General features: G+C 43.1%; 1 protein-coding gene across 1 annotated transcript; it reads left to right on the top strand.

Annotated features, from left to right (window-relative positions):
• The first annotated feature begins 2,385 nt into the window (after positions 1–2,385).
• LOC117490552 (T-cell immunoglobulin and mucin domain-containing protein 4-like) lies at positions 2,386–25,865 on the top strand. The gene is made up of 6 exons (XM_034140319.1): positions 2,386–2,463; positions 3,251–3,598; positions 4,117–4,140; positions 20,540–20,563; positions 24,383–24,450; positions 25,851–25,865. Exons 1-6 carry the CDS (start codon positions 2,427–2,429, stop codon positions 25,863–25,865), a joined length of 516 nt encoding a protein of 171 aa, XP_033996210.1. The 5' UTR covers positions 2,386–2,426.
• The last annotated feature ends 287 nt before the right edge of the window (positions 25,866–26,152 follow it).

The following is a 26,152-nucleotide window of genomic DNA, read 5'->3' as shown; positions in this document are numbered from 1 at the left end:
ATCACACCCTCCAGAACCATCACACCCTCACACCCTCCTGAACCATCACACCCTCACACCCTCCAGAACCATCACACCCTCCTGAACCATCACACCCTCCAGAACCATCACACTATCACACCCTCCTGAACCATCACACCCTCCAGAACCATCACACCCTCCTGAACCATCACACCCTCCAGAACCATCACACCCTCCTGAACCATCACACCCTCCTGAACCATCATACCATCACACCCTCCTGAACCATCATACCATCACACCCTCCTGAACCAGAGCAGAATGCTCAATTTTTAGAAGACAGAAAATTCTGATAAAAAAGTAAATTTGGAGAGAAAAATATTACAATTTTGAGGAAAAAGTCAAAATTGAGAAAAAAGGACTGGTTAATCTCAACAGCCAATCAGAGGGAGTTATTTTGACGACACCCCCAGGTTGCTATGGTGCTAGCGAATGTTATCTAAACTCAGCACTAAAGTAAGAACTGTGTGTTTGCTAGATTATTTCTTTGTTGGAACAATGCTTCTTGGCAATACATCTTATAGATCTGCTGCTCATCCCACTGATGCTTGTTCCATTTGAAAGATCAATAAACAGTTTTCCAACGGCATAAGATGTATTGCCAAGAAGCATTTCGAACAACAAAGAGATAATCTACCGTTCTTACTTTATGTGTTAATGTTATCTGCATGTATCTTATATTGTGTGTTACTATCAGGGCCATGAGACCGCTGAACCCCTGAGATTCTTTTATTGCATTGTTTGAAGAACCTGTGACTCAAGTTTGTCATAAAAAATGTTTAAAGTGTTTCAGTCTCAGATATTTCTCTGTGTTTCAGTCTCAGATATTTCTCTGTGTTTCAGTCTCAGATATTTCTCTGTGTTTCAGTCTCAGATATTTCTCTGTGTTTCAGTCTCAGATATTTCTCTGTGTTTCAGTCTCAGATATTTCTCAGTGTTTCAGTCTCAGATATTTCTCTGTGTTTCAGTCTCAGATATTTCTCTGTGTTTCAGTCTCAGACATTTCTCTGTGTGTTTCAGTCTCAGATATTTCTCTCTGTGTTTCAGTCTCAGATATTTCTCTCTGTGTTTCAGTCTCAGATATTTCTCTGTGTTTCAGTCTCAGATATTTCTCTGTGTTTCAGTCTCAGATATTTCTCTGTGTTTCAGTCTCAGATATTTCTCTGTGTTTCAGTCTCAGATATTTCTCTGTGTTTCAGTCTCAGATATTTCTCTGTGTTTCAGTCTCAGATATTTCTCTCTGTTTCAGTCTCAGATATTTCTCTGTGTTTCAGTCTCAGATATTTCTCTGTGTTTCAGTTTCAGATATTTCTCTGTGTTTCAGTTTCAGATATATCTCTGTGTTTCAGTCTCAGATATTTCTCTGTGTTTCAGTCTCAGATATTTCTCTGTGTTTCAGTTTCAGATATTTCTCTGTGTTTCAGTCTCAGATATTTCTCTCAGTGTTTCAGTCTCAGATATTTCTCTCAGTGTGTTTCAGATATTTCTCTCAGTGTTTCAGTCTCAGATATTTCTCAGTGTTTCAGTCTCAGATATTTCTCAGTGTTTCAGTCTCAGATATTTCTCAGTGTGTTTCAGTCTCAGATATTTCTCTCAGTGTTTCAGTCTCAGATATTTCTCAGTGTTTCAGTCTCAGATATTTCTCTCAGTGTTTCAGTCTCAGATATTTCTCTGTGTTTCAGTCTCAGATATTTCTCTCAGTGTGTTTCAGTCTCAGATATTTCTCTGTGTTTCAGTCTCAGATATTTCTCTCTGTGTGTTTCAGTCTCAGATATTTCTCTGTGTTTCAGTCTCATATTTCTCTCAGTGTGTTTCAGATATTTCTCTGTGTTTCAGTCTCAGATATTTCTCTGTGTTTCAGTCTCAGATATTTCTCTCAGTGTGTTTCAGATATTTCTCTCAGTGTGATCTCTGTGTTTCTGAAGAAGTGAAACTGCGTCCAAGGCTCAGACAGGAAGTAGCCGACTCCTCCATCTGCTGCTGACAGGAAGTCAGACGCTGACCACATGATCATCGCTCAGAACGACTCTTCCTGTAAGCTCAGTGTTAATAAATACAACATTAAAACATCACATTTTATGACCAAACTAACTTTCAACTTGTAGGTCTTAATTGATGGATTTTAATTGATGACTGGCTCCCTGATGAGTGATTCCATCAGAATGAGGTCTCGCGTTCTCTCATTAAAGGCTCAATGCTTCTCTCATGTTTACATTTTAATAAAGTCAAACTCAGGCTTTTTGAGGTTTCTTCAGTTTCTGTACTTCTGTTTAAAGACGCGGTGGGCGATGTGCAGCTGTGTGAGTGTGTGTGTGTCCGTGCAGCTGTGTGAGTGTGTTTGTGTCCGTGCAGCAGTGTGTGTGTGTGATGTCAGTGTTTTATTACGTGTGAGTGTCAGTGTGTTCATGATGAAGCTCTCTCTGATCCTCGCTCTGCTCTCAGGTAACTTATAATAGTTTAATTTATATTAACACTGACTTTGTTTACATGGGATCCAGCAGAAGGTCATGTTTTTCATATTTAAAATGATTTAAAACAGTGAAGCTTTAAGAGCAACATGTAAACTGTTGTTGAAATAAATACATATTTTTTTGTATTTTATTATATTTTGAACAACTTGCTGAACTTAATGTTAAAGCTGTTATTAATAGTTATTTAAAGGCATGTCTCTTCAGTGTCTGTGTATCTGGAGAGCTGCTGCTCTCCTCTGTTTCATACTAAAGTGCATGGACTGGATCTAAGACTTGATTTAAGTTTGTTTTAGACTTGAACCACAGACTTGTTTTGGGACTTGTTAGACTTCATTTTGGACTCATCAGTTGTCACATGGGACTTGATGTAGGACTTGTCATTGTGGATTTGGGACTTGAGGGTTAAGACTTGAATTGGGACTTTGCAGTCTTAGTTTGGGACTAGATTTGGGGGTTGATTTGAGTCTCGTCAAGTTTGTTTAGGACTTGAGTCCTAAGACTTGACTTGAGACTTGATTTGAATCTTGTCAGTCTTAATTTTGGACTTGAATTATGGACTCAACTTGGGACTTGAGACTTCATTGACTTGATTATGGACTTGAGTGCTAAAACCTGTAATACAGAAACGTGGAGGCTGGTAACAGTGATGGATATAAACAGGTTTGATCAGCAGGTATCAGATAACCCAGCGAGAAGTCCTCAGACAGCGATCAGAGTTTACGTTTGTTGATTTGTTGTCTCTGTGTCTGTCTCCTCAGTCTCTGGAGGATCTGGCCTCAGAGTGACGAGTGTCTCAGGTCAGGACGTGACTCTGACCTGTAAATATGACATTAAGACAAACAAAGCCCGGCCGGTGTGTTGGGGTCTGGGGGACATCCCGTCCTCCGGCTGCAACAACCAGTTAATTGCTTCAGACGGAAGCCAGGTGACGTTTGGGGGCGGGGCTTCCAGCAGGTACCGGTTTATGGGTCGCCTGCAGGACGGAGACGTTTCCCTGACCGTCCTCAACGTCTCAGAGACAGACGCAGGACGATATGGATGCAGAGTGGATATCTACGGGTGGTTCAATGACGAAGCACATCACATCGATCTGAGCGTGGAGAGAGGTGAGGGTCGTTACTCTGGATGAAAACAACAGTCAAATCTGGTGAGGGGCATCATGGGGTCTCCCCTTTAGGATACCTTCACTGCCCACTAAAATGCAAAAATTACAACAACAAAAAATGGAGATGCAGAAAATTCAAGAAAATCTCAAATAAAGTTTCAGTGAAATCGGCAGAAGTGTAAACCTACTAAAAAAGTGAAAATGCATGAAAGTCTTAAAATATCGCAAAAGAAAAATACAATGAAAAAAAAACGCAAATATCTTCCAGAGGACATTGAAATATAAAATAATAAAGTAAATAATTTGAGTAGAAACGCAGAGAGCAAAACAGTTTTAGCAGAAATAATGCAATAAATATGTAATACAACTGCTTTAGAAAATCCTAAAATATCTAATTTGCATACTTAATAAATCCGACCAAAACGTTTTCCAAAAAAACGCAGAAAACTGGAAAAAATCTTGAAATTCGATCTTTATGTTTTTTACAAATGTTACAAATAAAATGTGTTTCTGTTTCAGCTCCACAGACGACCAGAGCAGCAGGTAACACACACACACACACAGCAGCAGGTAACACACACACACACACACACACACACACACACACACACACACACACAGCAGGTAACACACACACACACATACACAGCAGGTAACACACACACACAGCAGCAGGTAACACACACACACACAGCAGCAGGTAATACACACACAAAGCAGCAGGTAACACACACATAACACCGCTCGCTCACTCTCGCTCTACCATACCCACACACCCATGCACATGCCACACCCCTCTCTTAAAGGGGTAGCGATCTCACTCTGCATGACCCTAATGTCATAACACTACCCCCACTCTGGATGGCAATTGCACACAATTCTAATCCAGCACAGTAAATTACATGGTACATTAAAGGGTACAACATTTCAGTGCAATCTTTGTGTGCACATATCACTGTGGAGCATAAGGAAACCCTGAAAAAGGCATTAATAGCTGAGCTCTAAAATAGCAGTCAGAAGGCATTCAACACTTAAATTCTCCATTAAAATGACAACTTTAAATGGAAATCAAAGACGGAAATATAACTTTAGTCCCATATGGTTATCAACCTGCTCTCCTCAAGTATTTTTTTTCTTTTTATGTATGAACATATGAAACAATAACACTTAGCTTGGACATTAGTAAACAACATAACGGTGTCCATGAACAGTCCTTTAACTGTGGGGCTTATGTCCTCACCCACTCACCATACCAGACAGGTGGTCCTCTGTTGCGGCCCGTCCGTGGCCCTGGAACATGATGGCTCCGACGGTGCTGCTCTGCCACACTACCCCCACTAACCTGAATGTCCTCAGGGGCAGAAGAGTCCGGAGGAGTGGAGGGGACTAAAAGGGCAGCAGCGACAGTCTCCACTTCTGGATCTGATGGGGTGCAGCTGGAGCCTTCCTCAGCTGCGGCGTCAGTGTCGGTGAACAGTTGAGATAGACCCAGGGTAGGATCTGCAGGATCCATGTCCAAGGCAGGGGCCAACACCTCCGTAGGTGTCCATCTCCGGGCGTGCTCCACAGCCCAGGCGTTGTCCAGTGGATCACGGCAGCTGATCATGGTGAACCACTTTCACTTTAGTCTTCACGCCTTTCTGGATGCGATACACCAGATCATCCATGTATCCCAGAATGAAGTATGGTCCTTCGTACGACGGGAGAAACTTCCTGACTTTGTTTTGGACTCTCCGTGTTCCTTTAATCAGGTACCACACAGCATCACCAATATCCCTTACGCAAAGAAAATATATTTCCCCATATATTAACTGTCAATATATTGCATTATTTTGTTTTCTGATTTACTGGTTAATTGAAAAGATTTAATAAAGGAAATCTTGCTGTTGGCTACACCAAGTGATACTGATTAATAATCAACATGAAAAACATATTTATTCATATCTACAAAATATATTGAAAATATATTGAAGATATATAGAATAATATATTGTGTTAATATATTACAATATATATATATTGAATAATATATTGTGATAATATATTGTAATATATGTGATAATACATCAGTAATTGCCGCTTTCCATATATTGAGTAATATATGTAAATATATATAATATATTGGTTGTGTATATATGTGAACATACATTTACTATATATTAACATTTATATGGGGACATGTACTATATATATTCACAAATATATGGGGACATGTATGCGCTATATATTCAGATTTATATGGGGACATGTATGTAGAATATATTCACAATTATATGGGGACATGTACTATATATATTCACAATTATATGGGGACATGTATGCGCTATATATTCACAATTATATGGGGACATGTATGCACTATATATATTCAGATTTATAAAAGACCATGTACGTACCATATATTCTGAACATGAGTGCAATATATGTTCACAATGAGGAAAAATGCATGTTCTGATAAAAAAAATCTTTCATTTAATTTCAAACCTTTATTTATGCAGGTGAATCTCATTGAGATCATTGATCTCTTTTTCAAGGGTGACCTGCTGCAAGTAGGTTCCACATGAATACATATAAACATAACAGAAAAACAAAAAAGGACATCATACAGCATATTTACAGTGACTACAGTTTACATAGCTAGTAACATTTACAGGTTCCAACAGTTTCCGATTGGATAGCATCTATCCTTGCTTTAAAAACATTTAGTGGAACCAAATTGCTCAGACTGTTCCAAGTTAGCGGAGCTGCGCATCTAAATGCTATCTTCCCTAAGACAGTCCTAGCAGTTGGCACATTTAATAAAATCACAACATTCGATCTCAGGCAGTAGCCACTTACAATTCGCCGTGAGATCAGGGAGCAGATGTAGGATGGAAGTTTCCCTAACATGGCTTTGTATATAAAAATGTACCAGTGACTGAGCCTCCGTACAGTTAGTGAAGGCAAACCTGCCCTTGCATACAGGGTACAGTGATGGGTTAATACTTTACAGTTTGTCACAAATCTCAGTGCACTGTGATAGGCGGCATCTAACTTGACCAGGCAATTGGCAGGTGCATTCATATAGATCAGATCACCATAGTCCAGTACAGGTAAAAAGGTCACAGTGACTAGCCTTTTTCTGGCCTCAAGTGAGAAACAGGACTTGTTCCTGGAAAAGAAACCTAGCCTAACCCTCAGTTTTTTAAGCAGGTTATTGACATGAAGTTTAAAAGTGAGACAATCATCAAGCCAGATACCAAGGTATTTGTAACAGGTAACCACTTCAAGTTTTATTCCTTGTGTAATTACAATATCTAAAACAGGCTCTGGTGTCTTTTTTAGTTTTTGAAAAGAGCATTACCTTGGTTTTATCAACATTTAAAAGAAGCTTAAGCGCTGAGAGCTGAGTCTGAATAATGAGAAGCTTAATTTGTTTGTTTCTATCAATGTGTAACAGTTATCAAAATACTCATTAAAAGAAGGACAAGGAACGAATAAAAGAAAAGGCCTATAAACAACACATTATGTAATGACTCAAGAACATTTTAATGTAATTATGTAATAAAACCCACATTTTGTAATAATCTGCTGCATTCTGTAACATCCTGAATGCAATATAAAATAAATGTCCCTGCATTTTGTAATAAATTATTACATTTTGCAATGGTTATTACAAAATGCGTGAGTTGCCCTTTTAAAAAAAACTGTAATATTCATTATGTAACCATAACCAAACTGTAAATATATCCCAAAATTGATGTTGATATACATGTTGGCTAATGAATATGGTAACACTTGATCTAGTTTTGGCCAATGAAAGATATTCTACTGAAGTATTTTTAAATTATGAGTAAGGATGATTCATGGTTGAATAAATAAATAAACAGTTGTAATGTTATTGTTTGCAACTCATTTTGTAATAACCACAGCAATATGTAATAATATATTTCAAAATGTGACGACATGTATTACATATTTGCATTGAACTTGTTTACTACATAATGGGCAAATTATTACAAAAGGAGGTGTTATTACTAGGGCTGTCAGTCGATTAAAATATTTAATCGCATGATTGTCCATAGTTAATCGCAAATTAATCGCACATTTTTTATCTGTTCTAAATGTACCTTAGAGGGATATTTTTCAAGTTTTTAATACTCTTATCAACATATGAGTGGACAACTATGCTTTATATGTTTGTTTATTATCATTTGAACAATGACAAATATTCTCATGAATATTAAACACAACAACCTGAACATTACAAATATTCGCCTCAATTCAACCTAGAACCTCTCTCATACAATAATACAATACTGTGTGTGTGTGTGTGTGTGTGTGTGTGTGTGTGTGTGTGTGTGTGTGTGTGTGTGTGTGTGTGTGTGTGTGTGTGTGTGTGTGTGTGTGTGTGTGTGTGTGTGTGTGTGGGAGCTATGTGCAGCTCAAGGCATATATGCCTGTGTGTATGAGCTGTGTTGCGCGCACTATCCGTGCTGAGTGTGCTGTCTGGCTACCTGCATAAAGTCAAGTGCTCGGCGCAGTTGTCGGCGAAATGTCGCTCCTCTTTTCATTGAAACAGCTCCTTATATCCGTTAGCTCAGCTAGCTAGCACCAGATGCTAACAACAACACGTAAGTTGTGCTTCGCTCGCGCCACACATACACACACCCTCCCGGTCCTCCCGATGGCCAGTCCGGGCCTGCCGGTGAGCGTGGAAGTGTGGTCTGCCACAAGCGGGCAGCAGGAGCGGGGCTGTCAGCATCAGCTTGTAGATGGTATTTTAAACTCGATGCGCTCTGAAACTACGGCGGCCGAGGACAAAAAATACACATGCGTTAATCGCGTTAAAATAATTAGTGGCGTTAATTTTTTTTTGCGTTAACGCGTTATTAACGCGTTAACTTGACAGCCCTAGTTATTACATAATGAAGGGAAAATGTATTACATTTTGTATAGGTATAGTTAATAAATGATGCATTGTTATTTCATACAGGGCCAAAAAAACAGTCTTGTACCCTATTTGATCGTCAATCTTGTTTTTTTCGTGCCTTTACTCACAAATTCTTGTGTTAATGGATGTTCTTATATCTGATGTCTTGGTCCCTGGATGGTGGTTTACTACAGCATCTGTGGAACAGAACAATTACAAATAATTAGAAGTTCACAAAAGACAGCAGGAATTATAACAATATCCATAATATCTATATTAAAGCATGGGCTGGCTTGGTGAATAATGTGGGAATACAAATAGTGGAAGAATAGGCTTTGTACATTTTCGTCTGAGTGTGGCGCTACTGGTTGGTATATTTTATGGAATTTGGACCAAGCATCTGCATCTGTAACAGTTCTGTTTAAAACTTTTTTAAATGTAATTGCATTCATCTTTAAAGGTAGGGTAGGTAAGTTTGAGAAACCGGCTCGAGATACACTTGTTGTTATATTCCATGGAATGCTCTTAACATCCCGATAGCAATGAATATCTGAAGTGCTTTGACAAAAAATCCATAAAAAAAATATCATCTGTGGAAGCCGTGGTACTGTAAAAAGCACATCCAATCATTTTAGCTGGCCCGGCTGAAATGACTGGATGGCCTACCTGCCTGTCAGCCTTCCATCTGTGCACAAACTTATCTCGTGCCCTCATTGGTCATGTGCGCGTTCGTGTGTGTTGGAGGAGGGGCTCTGTAAGGAAGTGGCAGATTTTTTCCGGCTGTGTATTTTCAAATTCTAGCGCACTCGAGCTGGTTTCTCCAAAATTACCTACCCCACCTTTAAAAGACTACTTTTATTGAATGAGAGTTTTACCTAGCACAATGAGCCTGGGGTGGTGGGAAGGGAGAACTGGGCCTCGGCATCGGCAGGAGTGGTAGTCGCCTATGAGTATTAGAATTTAGATTAACAAAGGCATAGAAAAACCCTGAAATATGTACTGACACAAAGCTACAACCCTCGATTTTGTAAGTAGTAGTAGTAAATACATACGTATATACAATATACAACAATACGCATAATGCAATTAGCAGTACCAGTAATAAAATAACTGAATAAATAGTAGTAGAACCTTTATTTAGCCAGGAAAATCAATTAAGAACAAATTCTTATTACAATGATGACCTGACAGGAGGCAAAAGGCGTCCTGAGGGGATGGGGTTTGGAGGAAAAAAATAAAAAGACAGACTCCGGGCACTACAGAACCCAGGAGACAACACAATGACACAGAGCAGAGATGACAGGCATAGCAGTTAAACATATAAAATCTCTAAAACAATATTGCTGTGGTTCAATCTGTCATTAAAATAATATAGAACATTCATCCATTCAATCATTCATTTCATTCCTTCATGGCAAGGATAACTAAGCTGAATAGTGAATAAAGTGATATGTGAAAAGTAAAATGACAGTGCGTTCCTCACCACTGCGATCTGGCTCCTCTGTCCTCGTATCTTTTGGGTCTGATTCCTCACTACTGATGTCTGCCTCTGCATGGGCCCTCTCTCCTTATTTATTCTGTCTCAGTCACCACTGCTATCTGGCTCCTCTGTCCTCTTGACTTGTGGTTCTGCAGGCTTAGTTCGACCTATGAATTTCAACAATGCTCCTGTAAAATATATAGATATATAGTATTATGGGTCAACATTAAAATAACATACACTGGAGAGCAAAATGTGAAATGCCATTGACTGTAGGCTACATATTATCCACACAATTGTCAGCAGGGGCAATAACAACTAAAATGTGAACTAACTTGAATGCATTAGTCCACAACACATAGCCTAACGTAGAGTGGAGAATGAATGAATGGTTTCTGCAAAATACACAGAAATAGAAATAAGGTTCAAATTACAATAACTAACCAGACGATGGTTATTAATAATAAGCAACAGCAATACTAATTGTTGCTAAAACACATTAGACACGTTGCAAACACACGGCTAATAAAAGCTAAGTTAGCATCTCATCCACACACTATCATAGCTTAACTTAGCTAACTAGCTAGCATTAGCTCAATTCCTGAACAACATAGAAACTAAAAACGGGACATCAAGACTCATTAACACACTGACTGAGCAGGACACTATGCATACAATCTTATAACATTACCAACACTAAAGATCTGCATATATGCTCACATTCTTCACGAACGCATTCTCTCTGTGACGATGGTAATTATGCATGTGACGATGCGCAATAATGTCCTGAACGCACATGTGTAACCAGCTCGAAGACCCGTAGCTGAACTACTTTAGCTGTCCCTAAATGTGCCTGACTAAAACACGAACGATATAATGCAGATCAAGGAGAACAAGGGGAATTTACAAGACATAGACTAACTGTGGTTACATTACTTAACTAGCTCATCATCGTCACCAGTCAGAAAATGTCCGTTAGCCGTGGGGCTAGTTTTCGCTATGTTAAACTCCATTGACTTATGCTAAAATGTTAGCGATCTAAAGGTCTGCTATTTTTGGCTGTTTTGGGTCGACTTCAGTTGACTGTAACATCGAAAATCTTCGAAATTGAATGTTCACAAAGCTGCGGACCGGTTATACACTCATACACGAGGGAACTAACATAGCTAATTTAACTAACGTTAGCTAATGTAGCTGGTGTAGTGCCGAGAGACGGGACATACGGATTAAGCAACTAGACTACTTGTAGTGTACATGCAGAATTATTTCAATTTAAAATAGTTTTAAATGCTCACACACATACCTGACTCAGGTGCTGTATTTTCCTCTCGTTTCTTTTTAATTTTCCGTTTCGAAGCACCTGATGAATGCTTTCTCTTTGACACTCAGCGACAGAATCAACAGACAGAGGCAGCAACGCAGATTTGAATCTGCCAATCAGATCAATCTATTGCTGGAGAGGGGGGGGGGCTCCCCGAAATCAGCCGGAAGTGGCGCATTCGAATACTGTTTGGGCTGTCTGCCGTGGATGGGCTGCGTTCCACTCCAAATAGCCGGTCGGCCGTAATATATGCATAGATATATATGCGTGCATATATATATATTTATATATATATATATATATATATATATATATATATATATATATATGAATATATATATGCACGCATATATGAATATATATATGCGTGCATATATGTGTGTGTCTATATATATTTATAAACTGTATATTATTTTCCATCATTCAATGGACAATTTGTACTTTTTTTATATGTAGGCTACCATCAAACATATGTTCATATATAAAGTGGGTAACTATACAAAACGAAGTGAGATAACTGTTTATGAATATCTGTTCAATTGTATGTAAACTCATGAAAGATAAATGAGTGTTTCAATAAAACTATTACATATAAATGTATAGTGCAGTTTTTGTTTTCATTGCAATATATTTTTTTTATATGTATCAATATATAGCCATACATGGTCCATGCATATATTGCAATATATTTAAAAATATAAGGACTACTTTCCCATATATGGAAATGTATGATCCAATATATTGTATTATATTTACCAATATATTACAATATATTTTTGTTTCATAAGGGATGGTACTGTGTGCGACAGCAGTTTTTGTCGTATTGTCTCTTAGCACGTTTTACAGACTCACCAAGGGCCTCTCTGGTGATTTGATGAGCCAGCTCCAGGCGTTGTCGGGTCTGCTGGACATATTCAGGGGCTGAAGGGAGTGTGTCAGAGTCTGGGGGTAGACCAGCTACCAGGTACACCGGCTCGCTCACTTCCCGGCCAAACATCATGAAGTTGGGGCTGAAACCAGTTGCACTGTGCTTGGTTGCTCTGTAAGCCATAACAGCATAGGGGATCATGAGGTCCCAGTCCCAGTGGCAGCGCTCAGCTGTTGTGGCCAGTATCTTTTGTAGTGTGGCATTAAATCTTTCGACTTGGCCATCAGATTGAGGTCTGAAAGGTGTTGTGCGTGTTTTCTCAATGCCAAACAGCTTACACATTTCCTGAAACACTTCGGATTCAAAGTTTCTGCCTTGATCACTGTGCAGCATCTGTGGTGCTCCATAACGACACACCCACTCTGAAGCCAGCACTTCAGCCACAGTTACAGCCTGCTGGTTGGGAAGGGGGTAAGCTTCCACCCACTTTGTAAAATAGTCCTGTATCACAAGCACATAACAGTTTTTGCGATCTGTCTCGTTCAGGGGCCCCATGATGTCCAAGGCGATGCGCTCCATGGGGGCTCCTACCCTGACAGTGCCCATTGGAGCTTGTGGTGTCTTACGGGGCCTGGCTTTGGATGCGCAGCTGGTACAGGTGCTACACCAGAGGGCAACGTCTTCTCTCATTATGTTCCAGAAGTATCGGATCTGCAGCTGGGCCACTGTGCGCATTACACCAAAATGTCCACCTATTTGGCCGTCATGCATTTGTTTCATGACATCAGGGCGGAAGACTCGAGGCAGCACCACTTGTTGCTAAAACTGTGTGTCATCTAGGCAGTAGAACCGCCTAACCAGAATTTCGTCTTTGAAGTAGAGCCGCTTCCACTGGCTCCAATATGTTTTTGTAGCCGGGCTGCACGGGGAGACTGTTACCCATTGTGGCCGTTCGTGGCTGGCCTCCATCCATGCTTTGATGGGGCCTATGTCTGGATCAGCCTCCTGAGCCTGCCACAGCTCCTCTGGGCTCCAGCCGCAGAACAGCCCAGTAGTATTGTTGGTCGTAGTCCGGTAGATTATTCCAGAATTGACATTGTCAATCTCAGCAGGTGAAGCTTCTCCTACCCCCACTGGACTCACCATCGCCTGGTTGATGTCAGAGTCCAACTGGCACTGCACCGCCTGATCACAAAAGCTCACCGGCTGAGGGGAGGGGCATGGCAGCTTACATGGACAAGACTCGCGGCAGGGTCTCCTTGAGAGGCTGTCTGCATTGCTGTGCAGCCGGCCAGGCCGATGAACAATCTCAAAGTTGTATTCACCCAGTCTCTCCAACCACCTGGCAAGCTGTCCCTCAGGCTCTTTCATCCGTGTTAGCCAGCGAAGACTGCTGTGGTCAGTGCGCACTGTGAAGGGCCGGCCCAGGAGGTACTGCCTGAAGTGTGATGTAAACTCCACCACAGCCAGCAGTTCACGTCGTGTAGTGCAGTAATTCTGTTCAGTTTTGGATAGTTTGCGACTCCCATTGGCCAGCACGCGCTCTCTGCCCTGCTGAACCTGAGAGAGGACAGCGCCAATGCCCACATCGCTGGCATCTGTGTCCAGTATCATGCTGCCTTGGTCTAGTGGATAACCCAAAACTGGTGCTGTGGTTAGCAGACGCTTGAGCTCGTTGAATGATTCCTGGCATTCTTCACTCCAGTGAAAACGGGCATACTTCTTTGTCAGGGCGTGGAGAGGCTCAGCCACGGAGGCAAAGTCTTTAACGAACCGCCTGTAGTATGATGCAAGGCCGATGAACTGGTGGACTTCTTGGACTGATGTAGGTGCCGGCCACTCCTGCACCTTCTGAACTTTGCTGGGGTCAGTAGCCACACCATCCTCAGAGACAATGTGGCCCAGGTAGGCCACCTGGCGGCGAAAGAGACAGCATTTTATATTCAGGGGTAAAGGGGTTTGAAACAGTAGCAGCCATACACGTGTCCTGCACCCTTGATGGCGTGGCATGAGCTTGGGGGCTATACACGTGATCGCATGGGCCTCGGCCTTGTATTTCACAGTCTTGAGCAAAAGGGTTTGTGCTTGAAAACCTCGGCCGACTGGGCTCATTGTCACATATGAAAGGGTTAAAACGTCCAAACACTTTATTTCTTTCATTAACATTGTCCATTTTAAATTCCACCTGTGTCTCTGTAGCAGTTAGACTCATGAACGGGTTGGAATAGCTTGTTAGCTCGTAGCAATCCTCCGGCTTGTTTGCGTTAGCGGCCGCCATTTAGCTTAGCTTGCAGCCGCATAAACTTGCTAATTAGCACGGCAAATCTCACGGTTTATCTCCACCGTTTATTTACTCTGTTTATGTTCTCACCACTGTCTTTATGTCGAACATGAACAGTCCCTTCGTGGTCGCCAATGTTGAACTTTCCTGTCAGCTCCTAGACCGTGGTCGAGGAAACAGGGGGAGATGACTCTCTGTCGTCTCCCAGGGCAGAAGCAACACGCTTCGGGTTCAATAACCCACTTTATCAAATCATTGGAGAGAGGCGAGCTGGTCTTGGGAGGTCGTTGTATTTATTTAGTTCTTCCGTTTCACAAGATACAACATCACAGACCTATGCTTTTTCCCTGCTGCCTCGTTTCATTTCCAGAAAACATAACACCGCTCGCTCACTCTCGCTCTACCATACCCACACACACATGCACGTGCCACACCCCTCTCTTAAAGGGGTAGCGATCTCACTCTGCATGACCCTAATGTCATAACAACTGGCTCCCTGATGAGTGATTCCATCAGAATGAGGTCTCACATTCTCTCATTAAAGGCTCAATGCTTTTCTCATGTTTACATTTTAATAAAGTCAAACTCAGGCTTTTTGAGGTTTCTTCAGTTTCTGTTCTTCTGTTTAAAGACGCGGTGGGCGATGTGCAGCTGTGTGACTCGCAGTGTGTGTGTGTGTGTGCGTGCAGCTGTGTGAGTGTGTGTGTGTGTGTGCGTGCAGCTGTGTGTGTGTGATGTCAGTGTTTTATTACGTGTGAGTGTCAGTGTGTGAGAGTGTGTTCATGATGAAGCTCTCTCTGATCCTTGCTCTGCTCTCAGGTAACTTATAATAGTTTAATTTATATTAACACTGACTTTGTTCAAGGTTCAAGGTTCTTTATTGTCAATCTGACATAGCTACAGAGTAATTATGTAGTTGAAAATCTTATGTCACAGGCTTCTCCAACAATGCAACATAATAACATAACAATAAGAGCAAGAGCAATACAAAAAGAATAATAGTTATAAAATAAAGTGATGATGTGGAATAGTGCAGTACGAGTCTATATACAAGTTATTGGAATGATATATATTAGGTATTAGATACATAATACTGAGTAGCAGATGAATGTTTTGAAGTTGTTTCAACAGTTCAGTTGTTTAACAGTCTCACTGCCCGCGGGAAGAAACTGTCTCCGAATCTTCTTGTCCTTGCCAGGATGCTGCGGTAACGTCTGCCAGACGGCAACAGAAAGAACAGTTTGTGGCTGGGGTGATGGGGGTCTTTGATAATCCGTAGTGATTTCTTCCTGAGCCGCTGGGAGTAAAGGTCCTCCATGGATGGCAGCTCCGTCCTGGTGATGTGCTGTGCAGTTTTCACCACCCTCTGTAAAGCCTTACGATCGAGGGCGGTGCAGCTGCCGTACCAGGCCGTCATGCTGCCAGTCAGGATCCTCTCTATGGTGCACCTGTAGAAGGTCAAGATCCTCTCTATGGTGCACCTGTAGAAGGTCAGGATCCTCTCTATCGTGCACCTGTAGAAGGTCAGGATGCTCTTTATGGTGCACCTGTAGAAGGTCAGGATGCTCTCTATGGTGCACCTGTAGAAGGTCAGGATACTCTCTATGGTGCACCTGTAGAAGGTCAGGATGCTCTCTATGGTGCACCTGTAGAAGGTCAGGATGCTCTCTATGGTGCACCTGTAGAAGGTCAGGATGCTCTCTATGGTGCACCTGTAGAAGGTCAGGATGCTCTCTATGGTGCACCTGTAGAAGGTCAGGATCCTCTCTATGGTGCACCTGTAGAAGGTCAGGATCCTCTCTATGGTGCACCTGTAGAAGGTCAGGATGCTCTCTATGGTGCACCTGTAGAAGTTGCAGAGTATCCTGGAGTCCATGTTGAACCTCCTCAACCTGCGGAGGAAGAAGAGCCGCTGTCGAGCTTTCTTGGTGATGGTGGTGGTGTGAAGAGTCCATGTCAGGTCCTCAGTGATGTGGACCCCAAGGAACCTGAAGCTGCTGACTCTCTCCACCGTAGTCCCATTGATGGCGATGGGGGCGTGTCCCTCTCCCTGCTGCTTCCTGTAATCCACAATCAGCCCTTTTGTTTTGCTGACGTTGAGATGGAGGTTGTTATCCTGGCACCAAGATGTCAGGTTTTCGACCTCCTCTCTGTACGCCGTCTCGTCATCGTCTGTGATCTGGCCGATGACGGTCGTGTCATCAGCAAACTTCACGATGGTGTTGGAGCTGTGTGTGGCCACGCAGTCGTGGGTGAACAGGGAGTAGAGGAGAGGGCTGAGCACGCAGCCTTGAGGGGCACCGGTGTTGAGAATCAGGGTGGAGGATGTGATGTTTCCCACCCGCACTGCCTGGGGTCTGCCCGTCAAGAAGTTCAGGATCCAGTCACAGAGGGCGCTGTTGAGCCCGAGGTCTCTGAGCTTGATGGCCAGCTTGGAGGGCACAATGGTATTGAATGCTGAACTGTAGTCAATGAACAGCATTCTCACATATGTGTTCCTGTTCTTCGGGTCCAGGTGTGAGAGGGCAGTGTGGAGGGTGAGGGCTATGGCGTCGTCTGTGGACCTGTTTGCTCTGTAGGCAAACTGCAGGGGGTCCAGAGATTCAGGGAGGGAGGAGGTGATGAATGATTTGACTAACCGCTCAAAGCACTTCATTACGGTGGAGGTGAGTGCTACTGGGTGGTAGTCATTGGGGCAGGTGATTATTGTCTTTTTGGGGACAGGAACGATAGTGGAATGTTTGAAGCATGTGGGGACTACAGACTGCAACAGGAACCTGTTGAAGATGTCTGTGAACACCTCTGCCAGCTGAACTGCACACACCCTGAGAACACGGCCAGGGATGCCATCAGGTCCAGGAGCCTTGTGTGGGTTAACCCTTTTAAAGGATTTACACACATCTGCCCTGTTTAAAACAAAAGGGCAGGGCTCCTGGTCCCTCTGTACCTCCACAGCCCGGCTGCTCTCAAAGCGTGCAAAAAACCTGTTTAGCTCATCTGGGAGAGATGCGCACGCAGACACTCCCGCAGCACCCCCCGCTGCTCCTTTGTAGTCTGTCATTGTTCTTAGTCCCGCCCACATGTTCCTGGTGTTACAGCCTTTGAAGTCAGATTCCACCTTCTCTTTGTACTGTCTCTTTGCATTGTTAATTGCTCTCCGGAGATCATACCTAGACTTCCTGTACTCCTCCAAATCTCCAGCTCTGTGCGCGATAGTGCGCGCTTTCAGCTTGCAGCGCACCTCGCAGTTTATCCAGGGCTTTTGATTTGGGAATGTCCGTACAGAAACCTTCGGTACCACGTCATCGATGCATTTCCCAATGTAGCAGATGACAGTGTCCGTGTGTGTGTTGATGTTATCGTCCTCAAACACACTCCAATCCGTAGATGCAAAGCAATCCTGCAGTGCTGCATCTGACTCCTCGCTCCATCGTTGTACTGTCTTTGTTATCGGTCTGTCCCTTTTAAGTTTCTGCTTGTAAGCAGGCAACAACAGTAGTGAGATGTGGTCTGATTTGCCGAAGGGAGGGCGAGGGAGAGCCTTGTATCCATTCCGGAAAGGGGAATAAACATGGTCCAATATGTTTCCCCCGCGCGTCGGGCAGCTGATGTGTTGGTAATATTTTTGGCAAAACCTTCTTCATGTTGGCGGTGTTGAAATCTCCGGCCACAACGAACGCCGCATCTGGCCGTGAAGTCTCGGTTTTATCAATAATCCCAAACAGCTGATCGAGTGCCGTGTTGTTGTCGGCGAGCGGCTGCGGGGGGACATACACTGCTGTTATCACAACAGATGTGAATTCCCTCGGCAGATGAAAGGCCCGGCATGAGATGCTCTAGATGTGCGGAACAGTCCGATGAAATAATCTTCACATCTGAGCACCAGTTGTTGTTAGTCATTACACACACACACCGCCTCCCTTACTTTTCCCCGAGTTTGCAGTCCGGTCCTGACGAAAAATAGAGAATCCATCAGGAACAATGGCGGAGTCCGGGATAGCGGGGTTGAGCCAAGTCTCAGTGAGAATTAACACGTTACAGTTCTTAATGTCCCGTTGAAAAGCAATCCGGCTTCTGAGTTCATCTAGCTTATTTTCAATGGATTGAACATTAGCCAGAAGAATACTCGGAAGAGGGGGTCGATTCTCTCGTTTCCTCAGTCTGACCAGCATCCCGGCCCGGCACCCACGCTTTGTCTTCTTCTTGCGTCTCTCAGGTAGAACAGCAACAGGTAGCCATGGTGAATCTCCATTGTCTGTCGGAGGGTTATTATTGTCCACGAAGTTTCGCAATTGAAGAAGTTCCTCTCTGCTGTATTGTATGGCAGAGTAGGTGCGGTCGGCTAGCATGTTGCGAACCATGTTAAAAGTAAAACGGCAAAAGTAAAATAAATATGTACAAAATACGAAAATGGGCAAAGTTGGAGAGGAGCACAAAGACGATGCGGCCATCTTCACCGGCGCATCTGCATGGTTTACATGGGATCCAGCAGAAGGTCATGTTTTTAATATTTAAAATGATTTAAAACAGTGAAACTTTAAGAGCAACATGTAAACTGTTGTTGAAATAAATACATATTTTTTAGTATTTTATTATATTTTGAACAACTTGCTGAACTTAATGTTAAAGCTGTTATTAATAGTTATTTAAAGGCATGTCTCTTCAGTGTCTGTGTATCTGGAGAGCTGCTGCTCTCCTCTGTTTCATACTAAAGTGCATGGACTGGATCTAAGACTTGATTTAAGTTTGTTTTAGATTTGAACCACAGACTTGTTTTGGGACTTGTTAGACTTCATTTTGGACTCATCAGTTGTCACTTGGGACTTGATGTAGGACTTGTCATTGTGGATTTTGGACTTGAATTGGTACTTTGCAGTCTTAGTTTGGGACTAGATTTGGGGGTTGATTTGAGTCTTGTCAATTTCGTTTAGGACTTGAGTCCTAAGACTTGACTTGAGACTTGATTTGAATCTTGTCAGTCTTAATTTTGGACTTGAATTATGGACTCAACTTGGGACTTGAGACTTCATTGACTTGATGGACTTGAGTGCTAAGACCTGTAATACAGAAACGTGGAGGTTGGTAACAGTGATGGATATAAACAGGTTTGATCAGCAGGTATCAGATAACCCAGCGTGAAGTCCTCAGACAGCGATCACTGTTTGAGTGTTGATTTGATGTTTGTTGATTTGTTGTCTCTGTGTCTGTCTCCTCAGTCTCTGGAGGATCTGGCCTCAGAGTGACGAGTGTCTCAGGTCAGGACGTGACTCTGACCTGTAAATATGACATTAAGACAAACAAAGCCCGGCCGGTGTGTTGGGGTCGGGGGGGACATCCCGTCCTCCGGCTGCAACAACCAGTTAATCGCTTCAGACGGAAGCCAGGTGACGTTTGGGGGCGGGGCTTCCAGCAGGTACCGGTTTATGGGTCGCCTGCAGGACGGAGACGTTTCCCTGACCGTCCTCAACGTCTCAGAGACAGACGCAGGACGATATGGATGCAGAGTGGATATCTACGGGTGGTTCAATGACGAAGCACATCACATCGATCTGAGCGTGGAGAGAGGTGAGGGTCGTTACTCTGGATGAAAACAGTCAAATCTGGTGAGGGGCATCATGGGGTCTCCCCTTTAGGATACCTTCACTGTCCACTAAAATGCAAAAATTACAACAACAAAAAATGGAGACGCAGAAAATTCATGAAAATCTCAAATAAAGTTTCAGTGAAATCGGCAGAAGTGTAAACCTACTAAAAAAGTGAAAATGCATGAAAGTCTTAAAATATCGCAAAAGAAAAATACAATGAAAAAAAAACGCAAATATCTTCCAGAGGACATTGAAATATAAAATAATAAAGTAAATAATTTGAGTAGAAACGCAGAGAGCAAAACAGTTTTAGCAAAAATAATGCAATAAATATGTAATACAACTGCTTTAGAAAATCCTAAAATATCTAATTTGCATACTTAATAAATCCGACCAAAACGTTTTCCAAAAAAACGCAGAAAACTGGAAAAAATCTTGAAATTCGATCTTTATGTTTTTTACAAATGTTACAAATAAAATGTGTTTCTGTTTCAGCTCCACAGACGACCAGAGCAGCAGGTAACACACACACACACACACATACACACAGCAGGTAACACACACGCGCACACAGCAGGTAACACACACAGCAGCAGGTAACACACACATACACACAGCAGGTAACACACACTGTTACGTTCCCTCCAAAATCTAGGGGTACGAAGGGGAGTAACAAAACACAGAACGACCAGCACGAGAAAAAAGAGAGGAAACTGATCTCTTTTTTCACACATGAGATTTAATCCAACAATAATAGACAACCAGGTCCCACACAGAGACCCAAGACGACGTGCTGCACCCATGCAGCCAGAGGAGAAAGGGAGAGCGACTGCAGCCTTCCTCAGGTCCTATATGGAGGCCCTGATTGGGGATTTGGAGCACCTGGGAGAGAGGCTGCACCTGGGGACAATCAGGCTGCACCTGGGGAATCAGAGGGAGAGAGAGAAAGACACACACACAAACACTACGGCACGTAACACCCCCCCCCCCATAAAACCAAAACAAGTGTTTGGCCACAGTTACCAAAAACACTCAGACTATTGGACATGAATCGTGACCCATCGTAATCGTAATCTCACCCACAGTACAGTACATCGGCCACCACATTATCTGCTCCCCTCTTGTGCTTGATGACGATATTGTAGTCTGGGTGCTGGTCTTTTGACTTTTCCGTAGATTGCTTGGAAGCTGCCACCTGCTGCTTCCAAGCTACACACCCTGCCACTAGATGACCAGGATCAAGACAAAAGAAACATAATCTCTTGGGACCTCGAGTTCTGGTCAAAACACAACCTGCAAACACCTCCGGATGAGTCTGAGCTAGGTCACCACCTGCAGCACCAGGGATTGAAACGTCTACAACCTCAGCAGTAGGATACACTTTACCCCCGGCTATATCGTTACCCATTATGAAATCCACTCCGTCGACAGGAAACTTGGGCAGCACAGCAACTGGAAAGAAACCAGTAGCCAGTTTAGACTGTACCTGGATCTTGTGAAGAGGTGCAGGCACACAACCCATCTCAATACCTCTTACCACCGCACTTGCATCACAGGCAGACTCAGCACTCAAGGGCAGAACACTGGCAAGAATGAACGACTGTGAGCCACCACTGTCTCGTAACACCGTGACCTGCCGCTGGTCCTCCACCTTTCCTGACAGAGAGACAAAAGCAGTAGAGATGAACGGTTTCAAACACTCATCAGGCCCTTTGTTAACAGTGGCCCGTCCACTATGACACACTGCTGTAACCAATCCCACCCCTTCTGGGTGCTTGCCAGCCGCTGTCTGCTCTCGCTTCCAACCTGCACAGTCTGCTATCACATGACCTGGGTCATGACAAAAAAAGCAAGCTCTGTTTAGCCTGGGATCTAACACTGGAGCACTGACACAGGGAACGTAATTGTCAGGAGCTCTACGATAAGTGTCTCGCTGAAAAAAACGCTCTTGTGTATCAGTGCAAACTCGTCTGCCAGAGTGGCAGCCTGCTGAAGGGTAGTTACTTTCTGCTCGTTCAGGTAGACTACCGTACGCTCAGGCACACAGTTCTTAAACTCCTCTAACATCATTAGCTCACACACTGAAGTAATGTCGTCAGCTTTACAAGCTCTACACCACCTGTCAAAGAGGACTTTCTTCTCCCTCGCGAAGTCCACATAAGTTTGGCCAGAAGTTTTCATCAGGCCGCGAAAACGCTGCCTGTAGGCCTCAGGCACAAGCTCATATGGGCTGAGAACAGCACCTTTAACATTCTCATACACTAAACTATCCTCGACAGAAAGAGAAGAGCAAGCTTCTTGAGCCTTGCCGACTAGCTTACACTGTAAAAGAATAGCCCACACGTCTTCTGGCCAGCGCAGAGCAGCAGCAATGCGCTCAAATGCACCAAAATAGATCTCCACCTCTGATTCACAAAACACAGGGACCAAAGAAATATGCCTACTCACGTCGAAGGAGGCAGCAGGACCAGAAGATGTAACGGCAGAATCACCCCCCCCAGCTGCCTGAAGCTCTAACTGACGCATCCGGACAGCAGTGTCTGCCTCCACTTTCCTGATCTCCAGCTCCCTCCGGACATCAGTGTCTGCCTCCAACTTCCTGATCTCCAGCTCCACCTTCCTGATCTCCAGCTCCCTCCTGAGCTGAAAATCCCTATCACGCTCCTTCTCCCACTGTAGACGAGCCATACGCACCTTTATCCTGGCATCTAATTTAGACCCCGTAGGTGAGGACCCTGCCGAAAACGAATCCAACTGAGGCATGTTGAAAAGTTTTTCCTGTTCCGTAGCACTCTGAACACCTGGAGTAACACCAACGCGGCCTCCACCAGGAGATACTGCTGCTACAGCCCCGGCCACCGTTCCAGGAGATTCCACTGAAGTAGGCAAACTCAAAACCCCCTGTTCAACTAGTCCCGTTAGCAAAGTAGCCTTGAGTTCACTTTTAACAAGAGCAGAGGAGACAGAAACGTGATAATGGTCAGCAACTAACCGCAAATCAACCTTCCTACACCAGTCTAGCTGACCCACAGTAGGACTGGCCACAAACTGCTCCAAAACAAAAGCCATCCTTAGCAACGGCTACTTACAATTGTTCTTTTTTTTTTTTTTTTTTTTTTAACAAACTTCCCCAGATCCTGCCTACCAAAATTACCTAACTATCTTCTGGAGCGTGCCGGGCTCGAGGCGACTTTAAAGGCAAACATCAGCGGCCGAAACCCTGAAACGCCTGCCCCCAACAGGGAATAAATCCCCACCCAGGATTACCCCGAAAATAAAAAAGGCAAAATAAAAAATGAGTGCCTGAAGGAAAGACTGATTCAGCCCAGCTAGACACTCCCCTATCTAAACTGAGGAAGCTTTTAAACAGCAAGATACTTCACAGCCAATGCTACCAAACACAATGTCAACGCTAAACTACAAACAGATACTCACTCTTTGTCTCAAAGACCGGACGAGCCCCCATTTGTTACGTTCCCTCCAAAATCTAGGGGTACGAAGGGGAGTAACAAAACACAGAACGACCAGCACGAGAAAAAAGAGAGGAAACTGATCTCTTTTTTCACACATGAGATTTAATCCAACAATAATAGACAACCAGGTCCCACACAGAGACCCAAGACGACGTGCTGCACCCATGCAGCCAGAGGAGAAAGGGAGAGCGACTGCAGCCTTCCTCAGGTCCTATATGGAGGCCCTGATTGGGGATTTGGAGCACCTGGGAGAGAGGCTGCACCTGGGGACAATCAGGCTGCACCTGGGGAATCAGAGGGAGAGAGAGAAAGACACACACAAACACTACGGCACGTAACACGCACACAGCAGCAGGTAACACACACACACACACACACACACAGCAGCAGGTAACACACACACACACACGCACACACACACACACAGCAGCAGGTAACACACACACACACACACACACGCACACACACACAGCAGCAGGTAACACACACACACACACACACAGCAGCAGGTAACACACACACACACAGCAGCAGGTAACACACACACACACACACAGCAGCAGGTAACACACACACACACACACGCACACACACACAGCAGCAGATAACACACATACACACAGCAGCAGGTAACACACACATCCTATATACTGGTAGTGTAGAGTTAAATATATCTATGTTAGCATTATAACAGGATTTCTGAAATATTCTGAATTCTGGTGAGAAGTACGACAGTTTTCCAACACTAACCTAAAGCATCAACAAAGCCTCTGTGACGCCCCTCCGTATCGTGTGTGTCAACACGTTAAATATACACATATATATATATAGTAAATTCCTCTGCTCTTGTTCCCTTGTCCTGCAGACCAGATGTTCTCCACTCAGATCCTCCAGACCAGCAGCCTCTCCCCCGAGGTGAGGAACATCCTGAGGGTGAGGGTTACCTTCAGAACATTTCAGCTGAGACCCCACCGTGGTCGTTTTATAAACATCATGATTTTATTCTGCAGCATGGATGATGAGACTTGCAAAAATCATCATAAAATAAAAGACAATAAACAACATTTTTCATGAGTAAATAGTTAAATAATGTGTGTGTGTGTGTGTGTGTGTGTGTGTGTGTGTGTGTGTGTGTGTGTGTGTGTGTGTGTGTGTGTGTGTGGTGTGTGTGTGTGTGTGTGTGTGTGTGTGTGTGTGTGTGTGTGTGTGTGTGTGTGTGTGTGTGTGTGGTGTGTTGTGTGTGTGGTGTGTGTGTGTGTTGGGTGTGTGTGTGTGTGTGTTGCACTTGTTTTCATGACAAATAAGGACAATTTTATGATAACACACCTTCACTATCAGGACACTTGGAAAATGAGGACATTTTTGGCGTCCCTCATTTTTCTGAACTCACTACAGTGTTTTAAACTTCCCCAAATGCCCCTACACCAAATATCTTCACGTCCTAAAATATCACAATTTCATGACATGAAGTGTGTGAGTGTGTTATGGATTGTGCTCATCGATGATACGCCAACTAGTGGTCACTTCTGGAACTTAACACACTTTTCACACACTTTAGTCACGTGACTCAAAAGGTCCTCATAAATCTCATATTTTTCAGGTTCAAAACACACTCCAATGTTTTAAGCTGGTTTTAGTATTACTGCAATATATATGTATTTCCATGGACTCGGAGACAACTAAAATAACCACAATTAATTACTGCTGATTTTAGTCACCTGCCTTATATCTAGAGAACTAGTTATTCCATCATTACTTTTATTTACATCGAATAGCCAGATAAGCTAATGTTAGCTTATTAGCTTAACGTAGCTAACCGCATGCAAAGGACCCCTGACACATGGAAGATTCTCTCGACAGAACTGGAAGGATTGCACACTAAATTGAGGTAATTCATTACTTTTTCTAAGATGTTGTTACTGAAGCACAAGATATTATTTTAAAATGTGAATTGTAACAGTGGTTTCCAATTTAACACCAAATTGATAGATATTCAGTAGACCTAGTAAGTAATGTTATTTGTGGAGCTTACCGTGTTTAGTAATTTTATAACAGTATTTACCTTTGAAGACGCTTTGTCTGTGCTCTTGTAACATTATTTGTTGAGGTGTTAAAGTAACTTGAAGTTAAACAATTCTAATTGCAGTTGCCCAGGGTTTGCACTGAACAGTTAGCTTATCAAGCTAATAGGATCCTGCATTAGTGAGAACATGAGTTAGTAAGTTATGATTAAAGAATAAATAATACCATTTTATAAAACATAATTGATACAAATAAATTAGAAATGTAATTTCTATTTGTTCTTGTTGACTTTTTGTCATTCTTCCATGTAGATGTTTGCTAATTGAGGAACAAATGGCGAGTGTAGAGTGTGTGTGTTACATCGTCCTCATATTGTTGGGTAGCAGATATTGTACAGTTCAAACTATTTCTATAGAGTCTTGAGTTACAAGCCCAGATCCTCATGTGAATTGTTTTTACTAAAATGTGTGTCCCCTACATGAAAAGTCAATGGATTTCTGACACGTTATTGTTGTATTTTAAATTGCAGAAACTGAGTGACATGATCCCGGCTCAGCGTTTGGCTGACTCTGAAAGGAGCCAGAGATCCACCTCATCCTTCCAACAGGTAATT

Source organism: Trematomus bernacchii, unplaced genomic scaffold, assembly GCF_902827165.1.
Source record: "Trematomus bernacchii unplaced genomic scaffold, fTreBer1.1, whole genome shotgun sequence".
In the NCBI taxonomy this organism is placed as follows: Eukaryota; Metazoa; Chordata; class Actinopteri; order Perciformes; family Nototheniidae; genus Trematomus; species Trematomus bernacchii.
Note: the sequence above shows the minus strand (reverse complement) of the source record. Positions and strands in the feature narration are given on the sequence as shown.

Bases quoted from the DNA above. Each gene is read 5' to 3' on its own strand.
- LOC117490552 (XM_034140319.1), top strand. From the start codon at position 2,427: ATGATGAAGCTCTCTCTGATCCTCGCTCTGCTCTCAG. The intron at 2,464-3,250 runs GTAACTTATAAT...CTGTCTCCTCAG, and splicing joins GATCCTCGCTCTGCTCTCAG to TCTCTGGAGGATCTGGCCTC. The intron at 4,141-20,539 runs GTAACACACACA...TTTCTGTTTCAG, and splicing joins ACAGACGACCAGAGCAGCAG to CTCCACAGACGACCAGAGCA.